A 25,585-nucleotide genomic window follows, 5' to 3' on the forward strand; every position below is an offset into this window, starting at 1 on the left:
CGCCATCCTTTCCGCACCTGTGCGTGCATGCGGGTGGCCACCTCATCCATTGCAGCACCACGCCGCTCGCTCCTCCCTCGTTCTCTCCCTCTCGCACCCATCGACTCGGGTGTTCGTCTTTTTGGTGTTGATGCGGTGCGCACTGCGGGGCATCGACACCCACACGCACACACACGCACACGCATTGCGCCTGTTGCTCATTCTGCAGTTGTAGCGGCCGAGTAGTGACGTGCAGCGCGTGGGCGCGCACACACACACACAAACACACACACACACACACGCACACACATACTCTCGTACCCTTGAGAGCTGTTGGTCGAATGCCCACCAGGCGGGGTAAGAGGATCGTCGACGCCCGCCCGCAGTCGGTGGCGGACGGGGTGGGCAGCGTCCCTCTTTCGGTAGCATTCACCACTTCGGCCGAGCAGACAACGGCGACAGCAGCGGTGACGACGCGAAGCGGCCGCGTCACAGTGTCGGGTGTGGCGAAGATCGAGGTGGCGGCACCGACGAATGGCAGCAGCAGCAACGGTGCTATGCTCTCTGCAGCGGGACACGTCAGGGTGCCGGCTGCCGTGCTGCAGCGCATTCAGCAGCTAGGATACTCTAAAGCGGCAACGCAAGCGATCGGCACCGACCCCACCGCTTCTGCAACGGCGTCGACGTCAGAGACAGCCGTTCGTGCCGGTGCGCCTGTGCCGCTGCCGCTAGCGCCTTCCTCTACTCGTGGCAGCACTCGAGGTTGCGTCAGGGGTGCGAAGGCGTCGAGCAGTACCATGGAGGCGTCACCTGCATCCTCCCCACGGTCTCCGGCTTTGACCACAAAGACGTCTCAGCTCCCATTTACAGCGCCAGAAGCCCTTCCTACGGCCGTCGAGGAGGTAAGCGAGGCGGTTGTTTCGGCTGCGGTGGCGGCCCACCAAACGGCCAGCAGCAGCTACGCGCAGGATGACGGCCAAGAGACGCTTCTGCTACCGCGGCAGCAGAAGCCGGTGATTTTCTCGCGTCAGTGGCGTCGACAGCTCTTTGCCGGCACCGCCTCGTCGTCATTGCCTTTGGAGTCCGGCAAGCCGATCACCGGCTCCACCGTCGAGGATGTCCTGCGAGGTCACGTCCAGAGCATAGGCCGGCGTGCGCGCGGGGACGTGAGGGAGAGCGACTCCGACAGCGTCGCTGACGAGGAGGGCGATGATGACGAGGAGGACGCGTCACCCTTTGGCAAGGCGAGTGTCATCAAGTTCAGCCGCACCGAGGACAGCGGCGGTGTGCCCGGCAGGCTCGCAGCGGTGCCGTCGAGCGGCGACTCCGGCGATGGGGAGGACCGGCTCAGCGCTGAATCAGCGTTCATGATGCAGGCTACGGCTGGGAGGGCAGTGCATGGGCGTCGTAACGGTGCGGCACTGCAGTCCTCGGGGGCACTGACACGTCGGCAGCGGCACCAGCTACGGCAGCAGGCACAGGAGGCGCGTGAGCACCACCGCGTGCGGCGTCACATGGCTGGCTTCGATCCGGACTTCCTGAGTCGGCAGGAGTCTCGGATGCAGGTGCACAGGGAGCGGGACAGCAACGAGGAGGGCGAGGACGAGGAGAGTGGCGCGCACTCTTCGGAGGGGGAGACGGACTACAGCGCATCATCCACGGCGGAGAGCGAAGCGCTCTCCTCCGTCAGCGCGGAGGGAGACGACGACGAAGGGGAGGAAGCTGAAGAGGATGGAGACGTCGATGGTGACCTGCTAGACCCCTCCGCATCTGCGCCGCATGGAGATCTCAGTGCCGCCGGTGGCGGCGGGTTCGGCGCTGCGGAGCGTACTGAGCACGAGCGCCAGGGGCGCGCACACGACAAGAGCGGTACGGCGGCGCCGCCTGCACAGGTCGACGAGCCTGGTGACAGCGGCAGCAACACGAGTCCGGCGGCTGTGCGTTCTCAGTTTTTTCAGTCTTTCTTTTTTGCGTGCCACGAGGACCGCATGTGCCGCAGTGGATGCCACCACACCCTCGTCGGACTTCGCGACTCCGTCACCATCAAAGGACCGTGCGGCATCATCGGTTTTGGCCTTGGCGAGGTCTCTGTCAACGGCTTCTACCTTGGTCGCAAGCAACTGACCCTGTGGCACGAAGAGCACCGAGCGGTGCTGATGCCCATGAAGCGGCTCAAGACACGGCACGCGCAGGACATGGAGCTGCCCCAGTGGCACCGCGTGCCGGCGCCTCCCTGGCCCTCTCGAAGTTTTTCGACGGCCGCCGCTGCCGGAGAAAGCACGTCGATGGACGCTGGGGATGCTTTGGGACAGCCACTGAATCCTCTGTACTACCGCGGCGTGTGTGATGCATCACGGAGCAGGACGTCTGCGACGGTGAATGGCACTCCAGCAGCACCTGCTGCTGCTGCTGCTGAGGGGCCGGACGAGGAGGAGGCCTTCCTGCAGTCGCTGCAGTGGAGCTGCGAGTCCGTGTTTGGGGCGGTGGACTGGGATTGGGTGGAGGCGACGGTGCAGAGCTGGCGCAATCTCTTTTCCAACCAGCTGCCACCGATCTTCTTGATTTTGCAGCCGTCCTCTTCCATGCGCCGGCGTGGCGGCGAAGGTCCGACGCGAAGGTTCTACCTCACCCGCAAGCGCGGTCGTCAGGACGGCGCTGCTGGTGGCCAGTCGAAGGTGAGCAAGAAGGGGGGCGCATCGCAGGATGCCGACGCCGCGCCGTCGAGCACGTACATGGACATTCCGTCGTTTGTCGCCCACCGCAGCGAGCCGTCCGTCGATCTCGCCCTCGTGCCGAGCATTGTGCCGTCGATCGCGGCACAGGGCTGCGGCTCTGTCATGGTGCTGGGCTCTGCGAACATTGGAAAGTCGACACTGTGCCGATACTTGGCAAACGTCCTCCTCAGTCAGCACGGGCTCTGCTACTGGCTCGATCTCGATGTCGCGCAGCCCGAGTTCGGCGTCCCGGGTCAGCTGACGCTCTCCATTGTGCGGCGTCCGCTGCTGCGCGCACACGACGCGAGCTGCGCTCAGATTGTCGCAGCTTTCTTCATCGGCGCCAGCACACCGGCGCCATGCCCGCTGACTGCGGCAAACGCACTGGCGGCTGTCTGTGCGCAGGCGCGAGCGGTGAGCAGAGAACATCCTGTGGTGGTGAACACGCATGGGTGGGTTCTGCAGACGGGACGACGTGTCTCTGTCGAGGCACTGCGGCGTCTGCGACCACGCCAGGTGATTCACCTGCACAAGGCACGGGAGGAGCTGTGGGTGCAGGACACGGCAGCCTTGCTGGATCCGCGCAACGGGCTGAACGCCGAGGTGGTGCAGCGCCGCTTCCTTGTTCGTTACAGCTCTGCCAGCTCTCCGGCCGCTGCTGCTGCTGGTGAGAACAGTGGTGGTCCTGCCGCGGGCTCGAAGAAGAACAGGATCAAGGGTGCGCCTCTCAGTAGCGCGACGCCGTCTGCGGCCTTGCTCTGTCGTCTCCCGTATCCACACGCTCGTGAGGATGCTGTCCAGCCGCCTGCGCCCTCAGACCGCGAGTCGCCGGTGTCGTCCCCCACGACCACGAGCTCGCACAGGTGGCGCGGCCAGGTGCACTCGGTTCGCGTGGAGCGCGAGGAGACGTACTCGTCGATAGCGCGCATCAAGGCGACGAAGGGCAGCCGTGGACGGCAACAGCGGTGGGAGACGTACTTCTCGGCCTTGCTCCGCCACTACGCCGGCCGCACCGCCGCTGGCGCGAAGGCGGCGAGTGACCACCCGAACGCGGAGGAGCCCGAGACGACCCTCCTCGAGGCGCCGCTCTCGGCACTGCACTCGATCGTGCTGGCCGAGCGTGATGAGAAGCTCGGTGATGTTTGCCTGGTGGAACCCACACTGCCCTCCTCGTCCTCCGCAGAGGTGAAGTCCCGTGCCACCGCTGCCGTTGCTGGTGCTGAGCGCCGGCGAAGTCGCCAAACGCACGCGGAGTTGGCAGCGGCGCTCGAGCACGCGGTAGTCGCCGTCCTCTTCCACGCTCAACCCTCCGCTGTAGCAGCACACGGCCAGCCGAACGGCGGCGAAAGGTGCGGCGTCGTGCGCAGTCTTGCCTCCCTCCAAAACGGGTTTCCCGTGTCGTGCTACGGTGTTGTGGAGAGCGGCGAGCGGGAGCTCCTGCATGGCGTCGAGGCGGCACAGCGGGAGAAGGATGCGAGCTCGTCGTGGGGCAGTTCCGCCTCAGCCGGCTGGATTCGAATCCGCGTGCCGCTGCGACCCAGCGTCGTCGCAGCGATGCTCTCTAACCCCGAGAGCGGGCCTGCGGCTGCGGCCGCCAAGCGGTGCACCTGCGTTTCCATCGCCTATAGTGCCGCCTTGCGTAGCGAGACCGCCTTTGTCGATGCCTGGCGGTGACACGTTCTCTTCACTGGCTCTTCCCCCGCCCTGATCGTGAACTCGTTCCTCTCTTCCCCTTCGCCACCTACCCACCCGTGCTCTCTGTCTCTCTCTCTCTCTCTCGCCGACGTGCGTGCGTGCGTGCGTGCGTGCGGAGGAGGAGGGGGGGGGTCTGCCACGATATGGGGAAGGGTGCGGCTGAGCGACGCATTGGGCAGTGCACATACATGCAGCTATATATATATATATAATGTATGCTCGTATAAAGGCTAATGGATGGACAGGTAACACCGTAACATATACATATATACACATACGAGCATATATATATATATATATATATATATATATATATGTGGATACTTATCCACAAGCACACCACGGCGCGAAGAGGAAGCGCGCACGCGGTGTACTTTGCGGGTAGCGGGAGGAGGAGGCGAATGCGTGGGGGCCTGTGCGCTGACTCCAGCGTGGCTGGGACCCTCCAAGGCGCTCTGCAGAGGTAATCAGGCGTGTCAAGAGAGGTGTGCAAGCATGTGCGCATGTGTGTGTCACAGCACACGCTTCTCTCACCGCTGTGTCTCCCTCGTCTGCTTGAAATAGTAACAGAAGTCCGTCCGACATCTTCAACCAGATCACCCTGTGTGTGTGCGTGTGCGTATGCCTTCTCTGCTACCCTCGCTCTCACGCGCATGCACACATTCAGCTACACGCACGTATATATGTGCGTTTGCGTTCATCCCGTCTTAATGCTGCCCCCAAGCGCCCTCCTATCTTTATGTTACACAGGCTTCTGCACCTGCATTGCATCTCCTGTGTCTCTTCTCCCCTCCCCCTCGCCCACCCACGCACTGAGGTAGATCTTCCTGGAGGTTACGGCCATCGCAGCAGCCAAATACACAGCATCAAGGGCACGCCGCAGCATCCCTTCGCTCTGCTCTCTTCCTCCTCCTCACTTGTACTTCACGAGTATCACCTACACACACACACACACACACACCACACACACACACACACACACACACACACAGCCTATTTGCAGACCCACGCACGTCCTTTGCTCCACCCAACGTGTGCACTGGGGTTCTCTTTTATCATTCTTATGCAGCTGAAGTAGTCTCCGTGCGTACTGCGAGCGGTCCACGAAGATCAGAAGACCCCTTCCTTTCCCTTGCATATATTTCTACGTCGGTGTGTGGGCTTGTGTGGCGTCGCGATGGGCAGCCGTAGCGTCTCGCGTCGCGGGTGTCGCGGCGGTCAGCTGCGGTGCAGCCTTCTATGGAGCATTGCAGTTACCGTCACGGTGCTCGCCATACTCGCAAGCCTCGCCACACAACCCGTTCTGGCTGAAGCGGAGGATAATGCATCACGGCAGCCGATGGACGTCCGTGGCAGAGAAATGATTGATTCGATGGCCCGTGCACCCGCGGCACATGTAGACACACCGCATGCCCCAGCCACGGATGACTCGCTTACGCCGGCCGGTTCTGTGCTGCATCCTGACGACACAGCGTTGGGCGCGCCAGAGTCCACGAGCAACCGGCAGGAGCTCTGCGAAGGAGCTGCAGGGCACTCTGCTGAGCTGTGCGCGGACACGGTATCAACAGATGGGGCTGCAGAGAGCAACAGTGTGCCGAGCTCTGCTCCTCGCCTCCCACCAGAGGCCTTGACGGACGAGTCTGTTGTGGTGGAGCGCTACTGGTCTGAGTCGCTGCCGCCGCCGCCGCAACAGGGTGTGCCGAGCCAAGCACCGCCGCACGGTGCTCAGCACAGCGGCGAAGGAGGAGGCTGGCAGCATGAGCAGCAGCAGCAGCAGCAGGCAGGAGAGCCGACGGACACTATGTCGTCAGCTATTTCCACAGACGGCACGGGTGCCCCGTGCGCGGATGGCGCGCCTGCTGCAGCACCGGCTACCAAGCCCGCCACTGCTCCCAGCAACGATGTCGGTGTAACCGCTGCTTCTGCTGATGCGGTGTCGGAGTGGAGAGCTTCTCCTCCTGCACCGCCACCCGAGGACCTTGCTACACCAGCGCAGTTAGATGAGCCGCCCGCGTTTGACGAGGCCGCTGCTCCCACCCTTGCATGGGAGGAACGGGGCTCACTGACATCACAGCAACCACCGACGGAGGTGCAGGAAACATACGACGTGCCTCACAAGTCAGCGGGCGAGGCCTCGGATAGCGCCGCCGGAGCGGCTGAGGCCTGGAAGGCTCACCCAAGCACCGTGCCAGACTGCGCAAGTGACGCCGCTCCGTCGGAGAACCAGATGCCTTTCCAGGGGAACAGCCGGGAGCCGCACGAGGATCAGCAGGCCACCTCTCTCCACCGTGACGCGCAAACCACTCTACAACGCAAGCCTGCGTGTGAGGCGGGGGAGGGACAGCATGGGGCTGCCGCGGAGGCCGCGCAGCAGGAGGCCTCGTCAACAGCCACAGCCGAAACAGCGCCTGCTTTGTTGGAAGCGGTGACGACGTGGAGCACTTCAGAAATGCCGCAGCAGACATGGGCAGCTCAGGCTCACGAGGGAACGGAGGGCGAGGTGCCAGCGGACAGCACTTCTGTCCCGGAGGCGCAGGAGCAACCGGCACTGGGGCACCATAGAATGCACCAGCAGTGGGCCGAAGGCGGAGAGGCTGGGGGCGATGGTGCCACACATAGTGCAGGTAACACTACGGCTGATGATGAGGTTCTCGGCGGCATGGCGGGTGCCTCGGTGGAGGAGGTGCGGCCCACAGAAGCGCCACCGCCTGAAGCGGAGGAGTCGACTGCAGAGGAGCACGCAAGTGCGGCGGAGCCTGCCACGTACGCGGCGACTGCGGAGGTGTCCGAGACGGGATGTGCTGCAGCGCCGCGCACCGATGACTCTCCGTCTCACGTCGTGAAAGTGGCGGCCGTTGTCACCGAGCAGGCACTTGACGAGCGGCGCGCGAACGGCGATGGCCAAGGCGGCAGTGATGTGCCGATGACCTCTGAAGAAAACGGTGAAGCTGCAGCCTATGCGCAGCCGACAGACGGCCAGGCCGAACGCGGCGACGCCAATCCTGAAGCAGATGTCGACACCATCAGTCATGAGGAGCGGGCGATGGAGTCGGAGGAGGCGGTCACCTCGTTTTGGGAGGGGCCAGATGACATTGCGGCTGCTACGGCTGAGATTGCCTTCAAGGGGGAGGCAGACGGCGCTGTCAGGGGGGCTGCCGTTGATCTGGACGAGGTCGATGATGATGGGCTGGAAAAGGATGGGGAGCAGCTTTCGTCCTCTTCAACAGCCTCTGCCACGATCAGCGCGCCCAGTAGCAGCACCGCCACGCAGTATCATCGCTACGAACACGATGTGCTGCACCCTCCATCCCCACCCCCGTCGCGACTGGCGCTGTCCTACCTCTACTACCACGCGCTGGAGGCGCTCTACGTGGACGAGAACGTCACACTTTTCGTGCAGCGCGCCCGTGATGTGGCGCCGTACGGACATGCCCGGCTGAACTGGCTTCTCGGCGTGCTGCACGCCTACGGCATCGGCGTCCCTCGCAGCGAGCGAGACGCGCTCATGTACTACTCCTTTGCCGCCATGGAGGCTGTCCCTGAGGCACACATGGCGCTCGGGTACCGCTACAAGCTCGGCCTCGGTGTCGTGGCGAGCTGCGAGAGCGCGCTGGCACACTACCGCGAGGCGGCGGACGCGGTGGCGATGACGTACGATGGAACTGCCGCTGCCTCGGGCGGTGGTGCGGAACCGATGACCGCTGGCGCGAAGACGGTTGGCAGCGGCAAGGGTGGCCGCAGCGGGTCGATGTCCTTTTTCGCCTACCGCGACGACGCCGCCGTGTCTGACGTGCGCAAGCAGCGCCGGCTGGATCTGATCAGCCTCAAGTATCAGGCTGACATTGGCAACGTGGATGCGCTGCTCACACTAGGGTACTTGCTCCTCAAGGGTGACTATCAGGTGGTGCGCGATGGCCGTCGCGCCGCCGCCTACTTTCAGACCGCCGCTGGAAAGGGTAGCGCACGAGCTCATGGAGCGCTGGGCCAGCTGTACATGGCCGGCGACCCGTCCATCAGCCCACCGCTGCTGCCTGACCTTCGGCGGGCCCTCCACCACTTCCGCCTTGGCGCTCTGCAGAACGATGCGCTGTCCCTGAATGGGATGGGCTTCCTCCACGCTGTAGGGTATCTCTATCAAGACAAGCAGTACAGCGCGACCGGCGCCGACAACAACGGCGAGGCTGCGGCGCCGCCGTCGAACGGGCCGCCGGACTTCTCGACGGCGGCGCAGTACTTCTATCGCAGCCACTGCGCTGAAGGGCTGTACAACCTCGCGGTCCTTTTCCTGCACGGTCGTGGAGTGGCACTAGACAAGAAACAGGCGCGTCGTCTCTTCGAAAGGGCGGCGAAACAAGGTAGCGTGCTCGCGCAGTGGCAGCTAGCGAACATGCTGAGCGAGGCCACCGAGGATGGTGGCGCCTTGCCGGCGGCAGAGTGCGAGCGGGCACTGGCGCTGTACCAGCGCACCGCGTCCTTTGGCACTTGGCAGCACCGCGCGCCAGGCAACCGCCACTGGGGTGGTGGCGCCGGCGTCGGCGCTGACAATGCAGATCTGCAGCGACAACCGCAGCGTCATGGCCAGGTGAAAGGGAAGATGGGTGGCGACGGAGGCCGCGACGCACGGCTGTCGAAGGAGACGAGATCCAGGCGCGTGCCATCGCATAATGGCAGCGGGAGCGAGGACGATGGCGACGGTGCCAACGAAGACGATGCTGCGGACCGTCTTGACGGCTTTGTGCGGCCGCGATCGGAGGCTGAGTATCAAGTGTTGCTCTCCGGCCTTCTTGACCGCCTGCACGCTGTGGAGGAGTCGCTGGTGTCGTCCGACGAGGATGAAGGCCCGACCACTACGTCATTGGCTTCCTTCGTCGAGCTGCTCAGCCTGGCCGAGACCGGCGACGCGGCCGCTTCCTGGTCGGCCGTCCAGTACGTGGACGACTACCTTGAGGTGGCGGACACACCACTGCCAGATGGTAGGCACGCCAGTAAGAGCGGTGCGGTTCCTCTTCTCTGGCCTTTGACCTCTGCTCCAGGAGGGACGTCGCAGTACCTCTCCGGCGAGGCGGCCGCCAGTGAGCTGCTCTACCATCTGCTGCAGCGCACTGTGCTGCATCACACACACACACATACCACTCTCGGGGCTGCGTATCTGCGCCTTGGCAACTTCTACTACTATGGCGAGTCCCCACAGTACGGGGTGGACATGGAGCGTGCACTGGCGTACTACCGCATCGCTGGTGATCACCATCACAACGCGCAGGCACTCTTCAATGTAGGCTTCATGTATCAACTGGGTCTGCACAAGGCCTCTCGCGCGACGCGGGTGGTGCAGGGCATGTCTGCGCAGGAGGTGATGGAGCGTCCTGAAGTGCTGCGGCACTACACCAGCGCTCCGGTAGGGGCCGAGTGGAAGGTCCATTCGAACCCGCCCGAGTATCTGCGGGCATCGCCGGCCTTCCACCTTGCTCTCAAGGCCGCCGCAAACGCGTGGAACCGCGCCAGTGCGGACCCGATGGCGCGCGGCGTCGACGTGTACCTCGCGTGGAAGTACTACACGGCTTCGCTTAGGCAAGAGGAGCGGGGCTCGATGGCGGTGCACTTTGCCTTGGCGGTGCTCAACGTGCAGTGGTCTCTGCGACACTTCGGCATTTTTCGGCTGCTGCCGCAGTTGGAGTCGTCCGCGTCGCCCGCGGTTTCACCCTCGGCCTCTGCCCACTCAGCATCCTCCATGGCGGAGGCAGGGGCTGATGAGGTTGACGTCACACTATGGACTGGTGCGGAGGGCACGCATCAGGTGCATCAGGACAAGCGCGACGTCCTTCACGGGCTACTGAGCACACTGACCACCACGCTTCAAGCGGTGTGGAACCACCTCATGGAGAACGCCGTGGATGCTTTGGGGACGGTGCTCGCATGGTACAAGCCGTTGGAGGACGCGGTGCTGTACGGCGCCATTTCCGTGGCTGTCGTCGGGCTTCTTGTTCGACATCACGTGGCATAGCAGCGTCCTTCTCTGCGTATGCGTGCGTTGTCGCTGTGTGTGTGTGTGCGTCTGTGTCTGTGTGGTGGGAGCGGGCGGCGTGGCGGTGAAGACGCTGGCGAAACTTGCAGGGCGTCCGAGGACTTGCTCTGTCGCTGCCACTAAACCTCCCCGAGTCTTCCTGTCCCTCTTTCTCTCTCTCTCTCTCTCGCCGCGCATCGCGGTGCTGGGGCTTCTCTGTTGTTCAGGTGAAGGGCAGCTTCTTCTTTGCTTTTCTTTCCCCTCAACTCGATCAACCGGACACACACACACACACACACACACACACACACACACACACAACACGCCCGCCAGCAGCGAAGCAGACGGCCAGCGAGTACTCACACATCGAGTCTTCCTGTGCGTGTTTTCCCCCCGTTTTGTGGAGCGGCATGCACCCACGCACGGCTTTACGCGCGTCCACGGCCGCCGGCCTGCGTCTCTCTCTCTCTCTCACACACACACGCATTGCTGCGTGTGTGTGTGTGTGTGTGTGTCTACCTCGAGTGTATGGGACCATCCACGGTTTGCATCAGCCACCATTGTTGTCCTCCCTTTCTCCCCCCACAAATCGCTGAACAACAAACCAACAAACCAGCATAGACGTGCGCGCGGAGACCTCCTCCTCTCTCACGGAGAGAGCACACACGCCGAACACACACGCGCCCCATCGCAGACGTCCACGAGGACACAAACGAGGTGACAGTGATATCTCTCGCTGTCTTCCCCGCCTCTGCTTCTTCCTTGTCTTTCGCTGCTTCTCCATCGCCATGCACCACCCACGCCGCATCTCGTTACTCCTCCCCTTACGCGTGCGCTCTTTTTTACTGTCTTGCTTCACGAGCCACTTAACCGTAATACATGCGCACATACACGCGCTGGCGCAAGCACCCACCACACCCTTACCGACGCACCCCATCCACTCACCGCAGCGACACCTTCGCGTACGTGCTCCGTTCTCTTCCTCTTTCCTTTGCTTTCTCTTGCTTGCTCGCTCGCCTGCGTTGTGTGTGTCTTGACGTCTTGCCTCTCCTTGTGGCTCTCAGGCTTCACACAACCTTGTCTTTCCCTCTCTTTCTCTCTCCCTACCTCGAACCCGCGCTTCCGTGGTGCACGCACACGCACGCACACGCACACGCACACGCTGCGCATCATTTACCGGATAGCACATCTGTGTTGCGTCATCATGCTGCGCTGGACTTCGCGCTACTTGTGTGCCTCCGCTGCGGCTGCTGCGGGGCCTGAGGTGCACCGTGACGTCGAGGAGTTCGCTGTTGTCATTGTCGGCGGTGGCCCTTCGGGACTCTCGGCTGCTATTCGGCTGAAGCAGCTCGCCGGGGACCAGAGGGACTCTTTCCGCGTCGGCCTCGTTGAAAAGGGCAGCGAGATTGGCGCCCACACGCTCTCCGGCGCCTGCGTGGAACCTCACGGGTTGGATGAGTTGCTGCCCGGATGGCGTGAGCAGGAGGGATCCGTTCTTTCCAGCATGACGCCCGTCACGTCCGACGCCTTCCATGTGCTGATAGGGCCGTCACGAAGCGTGAAGGTGCCGTGGCTGCCCTCGACGCTGCACAATCGCGGTAACTACATCACGTCTCTCGGTGGCATATGCAAGTGGCTTGGCGAGCAGGCCGAGGCGCTCGGGGTGGAGATCTACCCCGGCTTTGCGGCGGCAGACGTCGTCGTTGACGAGGCGACCGGCGCCGTGACAGGGGTGCAGCTGAATGACAGGGGCGTCGACAAGAGTGGCAGGAGGACGGCGCAGTACGAGCCCGGCATGATCTTCCGCGCGAAGCAGACCATCTTCGCCGAGGGCTGCCGCGGATCCTGCACCAAGCAGTTGGAGAAGCGCTTTGGGCTGCGCACCGCCGACAACCCGCAGACGTTCGGGCTCGGTATCAAGGAGGTGTGGGAGGTGCCCAAAGAGCGGCACCACCCAGGCACCGTCATGCACACGGTGGGGTGGCCGACGACGGACAAGGGGCACGACAATACCTACGGCGGTGCCTTCCTCTACCACTACGGCGACGGGCTCATTTCGTGCGGCTACGTGGTGGGCCTCGACTACTCGAACCCGTACTGCCGGCCGTACATGGAGATGCAGAAGTGGAAGACGCATGATCTCATTCGAGGGCAGCTGGAGGGTGGCCGACCGATCCTGTACGGTGCGCGCACGTTGGTCGAGGGCGGCTTCAGCGCGTTGCCGAAGCTGCACTTCCCCGGCGGCGTGCTGGCGGGGGACTGCGCTGGTTTCTTGAACCTTCCAAAGATCAAGGGCACGCACACGGCCATGAAGTCTGGCATGCTGGCTGCCGAGGCCGTCTACGAGGACGCCTTCAAGGGCGGCAAGGAGGAGGCGGCCAGCGGCGTGGAATGCAAGAGCTACGACGACTGCTTCCGTAGCAGCTGGCTGTACAAGGAGCTCTACACGGTGCGCAACGTGCGGCAGAGCTTCTACAAGAGCTTCAAGTGGGGCATGCTGTACACCGGCATCACCTCACTCCTGCTGCACGGCCGCGAACCGTGGACGCTGAAGCACACCACACCAGACAACTTGTCGCTGAAACCGGCGAAGGAATGCGTGGAGATTAAGTACCCGAAGCCTGACGGCACACTCACCTTCGACCTACTCACCAACCACAGCCGTAGCGGGACGGCCCACAATGCTGACCAGCCCTGCCATCTGCGCTTGAAGGACTCCAAGGTTGCGGAGGAGGTGAATCTGAAGGCGTATGCTGGGCCGGAGGCGCGCTTCTGCCCAGCTGGCGTGTACGAGTTCGTCAACGACAAGCTTGTGATTAACGCGCAGAATTGCCTCCACTGCAAGGCGTGCGACATCAAGGACCCGACGCAGAATATTAACTGGACGGTGCCCGAGGGCGGCGGTGGCCCCAACTACCAGGGCCAGATGTAAAGCCCCTCCCGCCTTTCCTGCCTCCCCCTCCACACCCGTATTTGGTGTCGCAGCCCCCCCCCCTCCCCTCCCTCCCCCTCCCCGCTTTTTCTCGCTGTGCGTGCGTGTGTTTGCGTGTGCGTGCGAGCATCCTATCTTTCCCCTCCCCTCCTCTGCGTCGCTGTCGCCTCTCTGTCCCTCAAAGTGCTTGCAGGTTTTTGTTTCTATCGGGCTCGTCTCTGCTCGCGTTGTCGTGCGCATGTATGAGCGGGTGTGCGCCTGCTCCCTTCTTGCTCTCTCCTCCTTCGCTTTACTTCGTTGACCCTCTCCCGCTCTTCTCACTCTCCCTGCCCACCACCGTTCTTCTTATGTGGCAATGGCAATCGTCGTGATGATGTTGAGAAGGAGCGCTGGATAAAGTTGGAGCCAACAATCTCATCGGCTACACACTGCTCTCGTAGCGGCGGGCGACAGAGGTATGCATGGAGAATGTGCGACTCTTGAGGTAGTGATGAGGGGCGGGTGCTGAGAAGAGTGATGTGGGCCTGAGTCAGTGAAGAGAAGGCGGTGAGTTCCTGTTGTAAACCGTTGATGGCGTTGTGCCAACTCCAGCGGTGTGCGTGCCGGCGTATGCGGGCACGTATGTATGTGTGCGCTTGTGAGCGGGGGACGGTTGCACGCCCGCACGCATTCGCCCTCCCCGCCCCTCCCTCATTTCAGTTTCCTGGACGCCTCTGCAGGCCATCACATAGTGCGTCTGCGCGTCTCCCCGCTTCTCTCTCTATTCTCCTTCCTGTTCTCGTTTCGTGGTGTCAGAGAACCGGAGCAGCGAGGGCGAGATAAGAGAGGGGCACCGCCTCAGAAAGAGATCCCCAAGCAAGGGGAAGAGACATGCCAAGACCTAATCGATGTGCGCACGCAGCAGGGCGGCCGCAGTGGTTTCGGGCCTCCGGTACCGACAAGGATTGCCATGCGTGTCTGTCTGTGCGGTATGCTTTCTGTAGCTTATTCTTTGGACTCGTGTGCCGCGTGCCGTGTCGGCGCACTCCCGTCCGGGTCTTCCCACCTCCCTCCCTCCCAGGCAAGGGGTGCCAGAAAGTGTGCGCGCGCACATTGAGGTGCGTAATCGCATCCAGCCCCCCACCCTCCCTCTGACCGTCGTATCCCTTTTTTCCTCCTTTCGGTGTTCATCTTGCATCCCAAATCGGACATGCGCCATGCCCCCACGCGCGGGGCGTGTGTGCGTGTGTGTGTGTGTGCCTACTAGCCTGCTCCCCGCCACCGCCGATCGAAACATAAAAGCGAAACGAAAGAGGTGGCGGACATCGAAATCGGTCAATCACGAGCAACGCGATAACGCACCTGATCGCGCACGCGCACGACAAGATGCTGAACTGCTTCTTCGGCGCTGAACTGAAGCCGGACGGGGTCCCGATAAGCTTCACCATTCCAAAGGGGACGACGCTCGTCATCACGCAGTGCGCTGTCACGAGTGTGGTGCCGCCACAGCAGTCGACGGACGCCGGCGCGTCTTCGTCTCCAGCAGTGGTAGCCAAGGCGTACAACCCTGTTACACTGTGCGTGCAGGGTCACGGTCTGCCCACTCGCTTCGCTGTCTGCTCCTTGTCCCCGGCGCAGCACATCACGTACTGCCCCTTGCAGCTTCTCTTCTCGAAGCCGGTGTCGTTTGTGCTCGTGCCGCAGACGGGATCTACGGCTGCTGCTGCTGCTGCGTCGTCGTCACCCTCGCCAGCTCCGCACGCAGGTAAGAAGACGGGGCGGAATCAGAAGCACAGCAAAACCACAGCAGGTGCTCATGGTGCTGGCGCAGAAGCCACCGCTGTCTACCCGACGGTGCACCTGACCGGCTACTATGAGCGTGCCGCAGACGAGGACGAGGAGGATGGCAGCATGGCCATGGACGTCATGGAGTCGAGTGATGACGGGGAGAACGACGATCTGTCCGATGACGAGTAATCGAAAAGAGACGGAGTAGAAAAAAAACAACAACACAACGAGTTGCTGTAGAGGCGGAGGCGGACAGGCCGCCTCCCCGTTCGCGCGCCGCGAGTTGAACGCGTAACGGATAATCCACGTAAACAGCCGTGAACCGGAGCAAGCACCTGCACACAACATGAGATCGTGGAGGAGCCTTCATCACTAGGTACGTGCGTTTCACGTGCAGCATGCCGCCGTTGGCTTCCTGGTCCGTTGAGAGACAGCGAGAGGGAGGACGACATCCGCAGGAGACGGCGATGCCGAAATACTCAAACACACGCATGTATGCACGTGCGATGAGGTGTACGCGAGGTTATCGGGTGATGGCACAGTTGACGAAGGAAGCAAATCTAAGAGTCACAGGGCAACCAACGCGAGCCACTTACCCCCCCTATTCACCCACACATGCACATACATGCACGCATGCGCAGCTTCTATGCTGCGAATCTGCACAGCTGCTTCCATTTTTTTTTTCTCACGTCGCGAGTGGTGGCGTCACCTCTATGTGTGTGCGTGCGTGCACGTGTCCTCCTCTCTCTTGGCTTCATCTTTGGCATCTCGCCAAGCACCCACCCAGTCGCCATCCACCTTCTCGTGCACTGCTCGGTTCCTCTCTCCTCGCTCACCTTTCGTATTCTGCCCACCGGAGCGTCGCGCATCTCTTCAGGTGTTGGTGGCGTCGGCCGTCTGCGTGAGCTTCGCAAGAACCGCGAGACCTTCCCTCCTTCTGTATCCTTTACTCGCACATCACCGCTCATCTGCCTGTGGGCACCGTCTTTCACGCTAGATTTGTCTCTCTCTCTGTGACAGATGAAGCCGATCGCGTTGGGCTTACAGATTCCGTCGCTGCGAGACGCGTGTGAACCGAACGCGCGGCACAGCGGTGAGACGTCCGCGTCCGCGTGGACGCTGACGGTTCCTTACCCGATTGGCAAGTCCACCTTGCAGATCAGTGGCATTCACGCGCGACTTGGGCCTGTGAAAACGTCCGCTTGTAAGAGCAACGGCACCGTCAAACATGTGCAGCAACAGCACACAAAGAGCGTGCCGTCATCTCTGCTTCCTGGCGATGCACTGACGGCTGATATCATTGTGCACGCGCACATTCGTGGGGAGCTGAGCAGCGCGCCGCGGCCGTACGTCGTCGCTGTGATTCCGCTGCGGTTTGATGGTACTGCTGCACCTGTTCCCTCAGGTCCTGTGATCTCGTCCTCGGCCAAATCCATGCATGCCGGCGCTTCGACGCTGCCGTCCACGCCGCATGACAGTCGTGTTGTCAACGCGCAGGCTCGCGGGGCAGGCCGAAGCCCGTCTCCAGGCGTCTTCGCCTCCGCCTTCGCCAGGATCGACTTGCGCACGCAGATGGAGCGGGTGCGGCTGAGCTTCACCGTCGTTCCCTGCAGCAGGACCGGTGACGCGGGCGCGGCTACCAACCGCACGGTTGCCAACAGTGCGGCTCACGCAAACGTGGGCAAGCGGCTGCGCGAGGAGGCTGGCAAGGCCGCGGACTTTGAGTCGTCAGCGGCCTTGCCAGACTGCACGATTGATGTGACGGTGGTGGGCACTGTGTCACCCATTGCGTAATCTTTAACGTGCGTGTGTGTGTCGTTCCTGGATGAAGTCGCATTAGAAGGAAACGAAAGGAATATGAAGATCGCGGTTGCCCTTGTGCGTGTGGCTCTGTGTGCGGTGGGAATGATGGGGTGCCGGGGAGCGTGGGATGGCTGGGGCGTGGCGACGGTGATCTGCTCCTGCCCGTTTCTCTATCTCTTTCTGTCTCACCTTGCCGTAGTTCTGGCGCGTATACACACACACACACACACACACACACACACGCACATGCACCAACACGGGCGGTCCATACGACAAGACGCATCACCTGCGCGGTGGCTATGCCCTCTCTCCTCATCCTGCACGGAGGAGGGACCAACAAAGCCTCCCCCCTCCTTCTCCCCCAGGCTTTACCGTCACCAGCGTCTCCTCTGTCACCCCTCTTCCTCTCTTTCTCCAGGTCTTTTCACCTCTGCCCCGCCCACTATTGGGCACGGCTTACTGGAGCGCGTCATCCGCGTCTGTTGTGTTTTTACGTGGCCTTCTCCTCTCCCCGTCTGTCTTCTCTCTCTCTCTATGTGTGTGTGTGTGTGTGTTGTCCACCTCCGCTTTGGTTCTAATCTCTTCCCGTCCCATACCTCCCTCCCCTCTTCCCCTCCCCTTTCCCCTCATCTCTTCGTGTCCCTTTCGCACGCGCCACCCCGCCACCACGAACACTTGCTTGACCCCTCCTCCCCTCCTCCCCTCCTCCCCTCCTCCCCCTTTGTCAGGCGCGGGTAGCGGCGCGGGGGGCGGCGCACCGAGCCGTCCTCCCCCCTCCTCTTTCCCCTTTTTTTTGATTGTTCGCTTTTGGGTGTGGTTGTCGTGCCGAGCGTCTGCCGGGGACCTTGCTACACGGAGCGTCTCGCAGGCGCACCGCATCGAAGCGCGAGTGACCGCCTCCCCCCCCTCTCCCCCCTCTCGCGCCCGCCCCCTCCACGTCCGACGACAGAACGAACGAACGCATGTGTGCGTTACAGCTGTGCTAGTGTAAAGCCGGGCAGCCACAACAACAACAGTAAACGGGTCGAAAAAGGATGCCATCACCGCGAACGCATGTCGTCGACCTTGCCTGCATGCCGCGCGAGAATCTCATTGAAATCGCCAAGAAGCAGGCGAATCAGATCCGTGAGAAGAACACGCGCATATCGGCCATGGAGGCGTTTATCGAAAGCCTCACTGGCACGTCCGCGGAGGAGAGCCTCTTGCAGCTCCCGCACGCCAACTCGAGCACCCCCCCGCACAACTCGAGTACTGACACACCAGCCACCGCTTCCGCATCGCAGCTGCTTCAACTGCAGCAGACACGGGAGGAAGAGCAGCTTCAGAACACCTTGCGTGTCTCGGGGCTGGAGGAGCAGCTGCGTGAGAGGCAGCGTGAATATGACCAGCTTCAGGCGAAGGTGGACGCGTGGAAAACGAAGGTTATGGCCATCATGACAGCTGACCAGGAGCGTATCCGCGGCCTCGAAGCTCAACTGGCCGCGGCCGCGGCCGCATCACGCGAACCATCGTCGTCTTCCGCTCCCTTCAACGCGCCTTTCGGAGTGGCAGCGGCACCTTCACCGGACGCTGGTGAGTCTTATATGACTACCCAGCTTCAGCAGCTGCAGGCGCAGGTATCTGCTCCTCAGCAAGAGCTCTGCACCGTTAGGGAAGAGCCTCAACAAGCTCAGTCTCAGCTTCAAGAGCAGCACCGCTCGGCACTGCAGGCCCTGTTGCCGTCCGCCGCTGCCACATTGACCACGGAAAACTTGATGAGCGCACCGTCTGCAGCGCTGAGACCGCCGCCCTCCACTTCCTCAGAAGAGTTGCCCGGCAACACTTTGTCTCTGCCCCCCGCACCGATAGCTGCAGCGGATATTCCACCTGAGGTCCTCCAGGAAGCCGTGCACCTCCAGCTAGCTTCGTGGAAGGAACAGGTCGAAATGGCCATGCTGGCGGACAAAAACCGCGTTCAGGATCTCGAGGCGCAGCTGGAAGCGCTGGGGACTGCCACCGGTGTTGATCGCGCTTGTGAGGCCGAGCGCGCCGCGGAGATGGAGGCGCTGCACGCGGAGGTGGGCCGCCTGCAGGCGGCGCTAGAGGCCGCGAGGCACGAGCGCGATTTGGTGCAGGAGGCTGACAGGTCGGAGGTGGAGTCCTACCGCACGGCGTTCAAGAGGCAGATCACGGAGCTGAACTGTGAAATCGATGAACTACGCGCCGCTGCTGCTACGGCCAAGGAGGACCGCGAGGCTCTTCTGAGCGCTTGCGCTGCCGAGCGCGCCGCGGAGATGGGCCGCCTGCAGGAGGCGCTAGAGGCCGCGGAGCGCGAGCGGGACGATGCGGCTGTCTCGATGAAGGCATTAAAGGCAACGATGGATGAGTGGAAGGTGAAAGCGGGAAGCGTTGTGGAGAATGGTGAGCTGCAGCATCGCGCATTGGAGGCGGAGGTGCAACGCTTGAAGGAGGACCGGGTCGCTGCTGGTGCTGGTGGTGATGCGTCGTGCGCAGAGAATTGTCAGGGGAAGGGTGATGGTGAGTTAGGTGCGGCTTCCACCTCAGTGGACCGAAAGGAGGCGTGGTCGCAGGCGGATGTGGTGGCTTATGCATCGGGGGACAGTACAGCGACGAGGCCTGCCGCGGGTGCCCTTCAAGACGTTGCGGTGCAGACTTCGATCGCTGCAGAAGTTCCTCTCCGAGTGGTCATGGACGTGGCTTCGGTGCCGAGCCCTGTTGCGCTGCCCGAGCTGCACCTGCAGAGCACGCAGGCCCTGTTAATGGAGTGTGAGCGCGCTGCAATTGAGAACAGGCGACTCCAACGCGTCGTTGCGCAGCTGTCCAGATTCCGAGAGGAGGTAATGAGGGAGGTTCATGCGGTTGCTGCGCCTCCCTCTGCACCCGCCTCGTGAAACATGCGTGAAAAGAGCCGTGTGTGTGTGTGGATGTGCGTCTGCAAAGGTGCTCCTGTGTGGGTACTGTTACTTCAGTCACCGCTTCTTCTGGTATTGGGCGGCGTGCCCACCGCCTACAGCGAGAGGGAGAGCGACGGTGAGGGAGGGAAGGAGCTTGAGGTACATGAGCGTTCATGAAGACAACACGAGAGACAAGAAGAAGCACCTGCCCGTCATACGGGCAACGAGAAGGGCATTTCGTATCGCAGAGAAGATACGGTGAAGAGATGAGACACCGTTTCGCGCGTGTGGTCGATCGACAGTTTTGAGCGGCTCATGGGGCTTCCCTCCTCCTCCACCTTCTCCCCCCTCTCCCTTTCTCCCCTCGCGCACATGTGTACACACACACACACACACACACACACGCACACACACGCCCCGTCTTGTGCGGTTCTCTCTCTTTTGTGACTGTTCCTTTCTGCGTCTGTGCATACACATAACGCGTTTCATACGTATACGCCCATATACATGCATGCATGCATGCATTCATACATATATATATATACATATTCATATATATATATACACATACATACGTAAGAGTTGCCTTAATCTTTCGTTTTGTTTTCCTCTCTCCTTTTCTCTCCGTGACTCCGACGTGCCTGCGTTCAACCACTTAGCCACTCCGCGAGCGCCACGCAATCACCACATCCACGAGGAGGCAAGGATTGGCATTGCCGACACGCCCGCATCAACACCGGTGCGCACCCCAACCCAAGCGTCCCGCTCCCTCTCTGTCGTTGCCCTCACCTTCCCTGGTTCATTCAACTCCACTGCTCCTTCACGCAGCGTGTGTGCTGTTGTGTGCCTCTCTGTCTGTGTTTCCACTCGCTGAACTTGCTTGTATTTTTTCTTCCCTTGTTCCGTTGCTGCAAAGAGCTGAGTGCGTGTGTGTACATTGGCAGCGACGGGTACTCTCTCTTCGTTGTCACCCCTCCACCCCCACCTTCTTCTTCCCCACTCTCTCTCTGTCTGCGACCCCCCGTGCCTGCACCGCCTTATGGTGTTGCTGTAGCTCCCAACCGGCTCGTGCTTTTGCGAGCCTCTATTGTGCCCGACCCCCTTCCCCTCTTCTTCTTGTTTGTTTCAGTGTGTCTTGTTGTTTTCGAGCCCTCGTCCCCGACTTCTCCACCTCTTCTTCTCCCTCTCACATACACACGCATACACGCATACGCAGGTGAACTCCACCCGTGAAGGGACGCGCGTTGAGCGCCTCTCTGCGCATCCTCGAGCGTCTCTACTTTCTCTTCTTCCTTCTCTTCCCTCTTTCCCACGCCCAGGCGAACACCTCCCCGTCGATCTCGTCCCTGTCGCCCTGTTCTGTGTTGCCCTTGCGTGCTTCAATTCTCCGCGGTCTCCCTGCCCGGCACGTCTCTGCCCAGCACCGACGGTGCTCTTCCCTTCCTGTTGTCTTCCTCTCTGCCTCGTCGGCCCGAGCCTTTCTGCGGGCCATCCGCCCATAACACACACACACACATATATATATATAATATATATATATAATATATAATATAATATATTATATATATATACATATGTACATATACGTATTTTCTCTCTCTCTCTCTCTCTCTCTCTTAACTCTTCTTTACTCGCGAGGCCGTCCAAGCTGACTCCTCCAGTTTGTGTGCCACACGGGAGCGCAGGAGACGTGAGAAGCTTCTTCTCGCCAACGCACGGGAAGGCACTTCCTCACCTTACAAGGCTCTTTGGGACGAAGAATGGCGCCGCTTAACGCGACCGATATCGTGGTGAGCACAGAGTCACCGCAGCATCGCATGGCTGGCGCCGCCGCGGTGCCGCACCCCGCGCCTGGCACCTTTACCTCCACGGAACGTGCCATTGGGGGCGAGATTCAGATGCCCTTGGAGGACATCTTTGCCCGCGCCAACGAGGCAGTGCCGATGTACGAAAAGCTCGGCAAAGTAGAGGGCATCGCGAACACGCTGCACACGTCCCTGAAGAGCGGCGTGGACGGCAACACCGTGGAGGCGCGCCGCGTCTTCTTTGGCAAGAACGCACTGCCCGAGGAACCGCCGCTAACCTTTTGGGAGATGTACAAGGCCTCGTGGGAGGACAGGATGATCCGCCTGCTGGCGGTGGCGGCCATTGTGTCACTCATCCTGGGCCTCACCGTGCCGGATCCCGGCGAGACGGAGGTGAACTACACGACGGGCTGGATCGAGGGCTTTGCCATCATCTGCTCTGTTATCATCGTGACCACCGTGTCATCCGTCAACGACTACAACAAGGAGAAACGGTTCCACAAGCTGACGGAGGAGAACTCCGCGCAGCCGGTTCGCGTGCGCCGTGGCGGAAAAGATGTCACGATCGATGTGACGGAGATCGTCGTGGGCGATATCGTGAGCCTGTCGCCTGGCCTTGTGGTGCCTGTGGATGGGTTCTACGTGACGGGCATGAGCGTCGTGATCGACGAGAGCAGCGTGACGGGCGAGAATGACCCGAAGAAGAAGAGCGCGAGCGCGCCGATCATCTTGACAGGGACTGTGGTGAACACTGCGGAGGATGCGTACATGCTTGCGTGTGCGGTGGGTGAGCGCTCGTTCGGCGGCAAGCTGCTGATGGAGTCGCGCGGCGCTGGTACACCCCGCCCGACGCCGCTGCAGGAGCGTCTGGACGAGCTTGCCGACCTCATCGGTCGCATCGGTCTCGGCGCTGCGATGCTACTGTTCGCCTTGCTGTCCTTGATGGAGGGGTTTCGGATGCTACAGCACGACCCGGGAGCTTCGTACCGCCACTTCCTCGACTACTTCCTTCTCTGCATCGCCATCATTGTGGTGGCCGTGCCGGAGGGCCTTCCGCTGGCGGTGACGATCGCGCTTGCCTACTCTCAGAACAAGATGCACGACGACAACAACCAGGTGCGCCGCCTGCGCGCGTGCGAGACGATGGGCAACGCGACGCAGATTTGCAGCGACAAGACAGGCACGCTGACGCAGAACCTGATGAGCGTGGTGCAGGGCTACGTTGGAATGCAGCACTTTTCCGTGAAGCGTCCTGGCGACTTGCCAGAGCCGGTGCCGCTGTCTGGCATGCGCGCGATCTCGCTTCGCCAGCTCAGCGAGGGCATTGCGATCAACAGCTCGAGCGAGAAGGTTGTGAGCACGACGGACAAGGAGGGCCACACGGCTGCGCCGTACTGGCAGTGGGTGGCGGACAAGGGCAACAAGACGGACAACGCGCTGCTGGACTTTGTGGACCGCGTTGCGATGACGGAGGCGGACGCACGCGACATGGGGTCGCGGCCGCACCAGCGGATCCGCGAGGCGTGCCGGCAGCGCGGGTTCACGATCTTCCCGTTCACGAGCGACCGGAAGCGGATGAGCGCTGTTGTGCGGCAGGAGGACGGGACGCTGGTGCACCACGTGAAGGGCGGGTCTGACCGTATTCTGCCGCTGTGCGACCGGTACGTGAACGAGGCGGGCGACGAGGTGCCCATGACGGACGAGGCGCGGGCGCGCATTGCGCAGCAGGTGAAAAAGCTGGCGGACATGGCGAACCGCACCATCGGTGTCGCGTACGCGGTGCTTGGCGGCACTGAGCTTCCCGAGGATGAGCCGACCGAGAGCTTGGTATGGCTGTCCCTGCTCGGCATCCAGGACCCGCTTCGACCGGAGGTGGCGGATGCTGTGATGAAGTGCCAGGCGGCGGGAGTGACGGTGCGCATGTGCACAGGTGACAACATCGATACGGCGGTGGCCATCTCACGCCAGTGTGGCATCTTCAACCGCTCTCGTGGCGATCTTGCGATGACTGGCCAGGACTTCCGCAATCTTGTGTACGACGCGTACGGCGACGAGGAGCGCATGGCGAAGTTCTGGCCCGTGCTGGACCACATGACGGTGATGGCGCGCTCGCAGCCGCTGGACAAGCAGCTTCTTGTGCTGATGTTGATGACGCGCGGCGAGGTTGTCGCTGTGACCGGCGACGGGACGAACGACGCGCCTGCGCTGCGCCTTGCGAACGTTGGGTTTGTGATGCGGAGCGGGACGGATATTGCGGTGAAGTCTGCGGACATTGTGCTGCTGGACGACAACTTCCGCTCTGTGCAGCGCGCCGTTGTGTGGGGCCGGTGCGTGAACGACAACATCCGCAAGTTCCTGCAGCTGCAGTTGACGGTGAACTACGTTTCCGTGGCACTGACGTTCATCGGGTCGCTTATGGCGGGCGGCCATTCCTCGCCGCTGACGACGGTGCAGCTGCTGTGGGTGAACCTGATCATGGACACACTGGCCGCCTTGGCGCTTGCGACGGAGGAGCCGAGCGAGGAGTGCCTGAAGCGGCAGCCCATTCACCGCAAGGCACCGCTGGTATCGCGCCGCATGCACATGACGATCACGTTGATTGCTGTGTATCACCTGGTTCTCGCACTTGTGTTGCAGGAGTTTGGTTACCGGTGGTTTGGCTTAGAGCGCTACAGCCGGGAGCACAGCACGATCATCTTCAACGTGTTTGTGTTCGGCGCCTTGTTCCAGATGTTCAACTGCCGCAAGCTGTACGATGAGGTCGACTTCTTCGAGGGATTTGAGCGGTCGAAGCTTTTTGTTTTCGTAATGTGCTTCTGTGTGGTGTTTCAGATTATCGCCGTGCAGGCGTTCGGCGGCTTCATGGACGTCTGCCGCCTGCGGTTCTCGGAGTGGACGGCGACGATCATGCTGACGTTCGCCACAATCCCGCTCGGCATGGTGTCGAGGTTGATTCCTGTCGAGGAGGCGCACTTTGAGCGCGAGCTCGACGCGGAGAACATTGACGAGGACGCAAGGCAGTTCTTGGTGAAGTTGGCGAAGGACGTAGAGCGCACCGCGGACGAGCGCGCGGGCCGGTCTGGTGAGGCTCTGAACAAGGCGAAGCGTGCGCGTGTACTAAGCCTATGGTACCGCGCGTACGCCGAGCATGTGGGAACGCTGCGGGTTGTCAACGCGTTCCGCCGCGCGCACTTCGATCGCGACATGACGTCGGAGTTGTCGCGCAATGTGTACCGCCAGATGGTCGAGCTCACCTCACCGAATCCGTAAGCTGCCTAGAGTTGATGCACGAGTTAAAGGGCCATGAATCGTGCCGGTAAAGGGTTGACGTGGTGGAGGGCTTGCCACGCCGGCTGGCGATCCAACTGAGGCAGAGTCGCGCGGCTCATATGTGTCATCCGCACCGATCAGTGCGACAGCCACCTCACCGTGCGCCCACACGATCACACGTCCATTCGCACTTCCGCCCACGTCATCGCCATGACCTCTTCACGTGTGCGCCGTCTCTGCTCACCCCTTGCTTCGTTCTCTTCTGGAGAGACCGTGCTTCTCCTTGGCGCTGTATGCTACGGTGCACTTCCTTCGCTCGCTCTGTCTGTGTGCCTCGCCGCGGCCCAAACAGCTGGATCAGTGGACGGCGCTGTACGGTTAAGCCTCTTGTTTGCCCCTTCCCCCTACTAGTCTTCACAGCCGCTGTGGTCGCACCCCCATTGCTGTCTGCGTGCCGGCCCCGCGCGTGAGTCTTCTTTCTTCTGGACTCTCTTTTATTGCTGTGCCTTGCACAGTTCTATGGCGGTATGTCTCTGGTTGTTTCTATGCGCTTGCCTGTTCGCTCGTGGCAGTGGATGTCGAGTGTTCGCCCACTTCTCTTGGCGCCTCGACCGTTGCTTCCACATCCTTCGCGATAGCCCACGCACACACACACGCGGGACACGTGATCTACGTACACGTATTGGCTACCGTATTCGCGGAGAGAGTGGAGGGGTTGAACGGTA

General features: G+C 61.7%; 7 protein-coding genes across 7 annotated transcripts; all 7 read left to right on the forward strand.

The window, feature by feature from the left end:
* Positions 1-776: 776 nt before the first annotated feature.
* On the forward strand, positions 777-4,367 carry LMJF_07_0580 (conserved hypothetical protein; the record flags this gene model as incomplete). The annotated part of the gene is made up of 1 exon (XM_001680912.1): positions 777-4,367. One exon carries the CDS (start codon positions 777-779, stop codon positions 4,365-4,367), a length of 3,591 nt encoding a protein of 1,196 aa, XP_001680964.1.
* Positions 4,368-6,615: 2,248 nt separating this feature from the next.
* LMJF_07_0590 (conserved hypothetical protein) lies at positions 6,616-10,389 on the forward strand (the record flags this gene model as incomplete). Its single annotated transcript, XM_001680913.1, has 1 exon — positions 6,616-10,389. One exon carries the CDS (start codon positions 6,616-6,618, stop codon positions 10,387-10,389), a length of 3,774 nt encoding a protein of 1,257 aa, XP_001680965.1.
* A 1,204-nt stretch (positions 10,390-11,593) lies between these two features.
* Positions 11,594-13,321, forward strand: LMJF_07_0600 (putative electron transfer flavoprotein-ubiquinone oxidoreductase; the record flags this gene model as incomplete). The annotated part of the gene is made up of 1 exon (XM_001680914.1): positions 11,594-13,321. The coding sequence occupies one exon, from the start codon at positions 11,594-11,596 to the stop codon at positions 13,319-13,321; it is 1,728 nt and encodes a 575-aa protein (XP_001680966.1).
* Positions 13,322-14,686: 1,365 nt separating this feature from the next.
* On the forward strand, positions 14,687-15,277 carry LMJF_07_0610 (conserved hypothetical protein; the record flags this gene model as incomplete). The annotated part of the gene is made up of 1 exon (XM_001680915.1): positions 14,687-15,277. The coding sequence occupies one exon, from the start codon at positions 14,687-14,689 to the stop codon at positions 15,275-15,277; it is 591 nt and encodes a 196-aa protein (XP_001680967.1).
* An 831-nt stretch (positions 15,278-16,108) lies between these two features.
* Positions 16,109-16,882, forward strand: LMJF_07_0615 (conserved hypothetical protein; the record flags this gene model as incomplete). The annotated part of the gene is made up of 1 exon (XM_001680916.1): positions 16,109-16,882. One exon carries the CDS (start codon positions 16,109-16,111, stop codon positions 16,880-16,882), a length of 774 nt encoding a protein of 257 aa, XP_001680968.1.
* Positions 16,883-17,925: 1,043 nt separating this feature from the next.
* Positions 17,926-19,782, forward strand: LMJF_07_0620 (conserved hypothetical protein; the record flags this gene model as incomplete). The annotated part of the gene is made up of 1 exon (XM_001680917.1): positions 17,926-19,782. The coding sequence occupies one exon, from the start codon at positions 17,926-17,928 to the stop codon at positions 19,780-19,782; it is 1,857 nt and encodes a 618-aa protein (XP_001680969.1).
* Positions 19,783-21,545: 1,763 nt separating this feature from the next.
* LMJF_07_0630 (putative vacuolar-type Ca2+-ATPase) lies at positions 21,546-24,860 on the forward strand (the record flags this gene model as incomplete). The annotated part of the gene is made up of 1 exon (XM_001680918.1): positions 21,546-24,860. The coding sequence occupies one exon, from the start codon at positions 21,546-21,548 to the stop codon at positions 24,858-24,860; it is 3,315 nt and encodes a 1,104-aa protein (XP_001680970.1).
* Between the last annotated feature and the right edge of the window lie 725 nt (positions 24,861-25,585).

The sequence above is a fragment of the Leishmania major genome, chromosome 7, assembly GCF_000002725.2.
Source record: "Leishmania major strain Friedlin complete genome, chromosome 7".
Classification (NCBI taxonomy): Eukaryota; Euglenozoa; class Kinetoplastea; order Trypanosomatida; family Trypanosomatidae; genus Leishmania; species Leishmania major.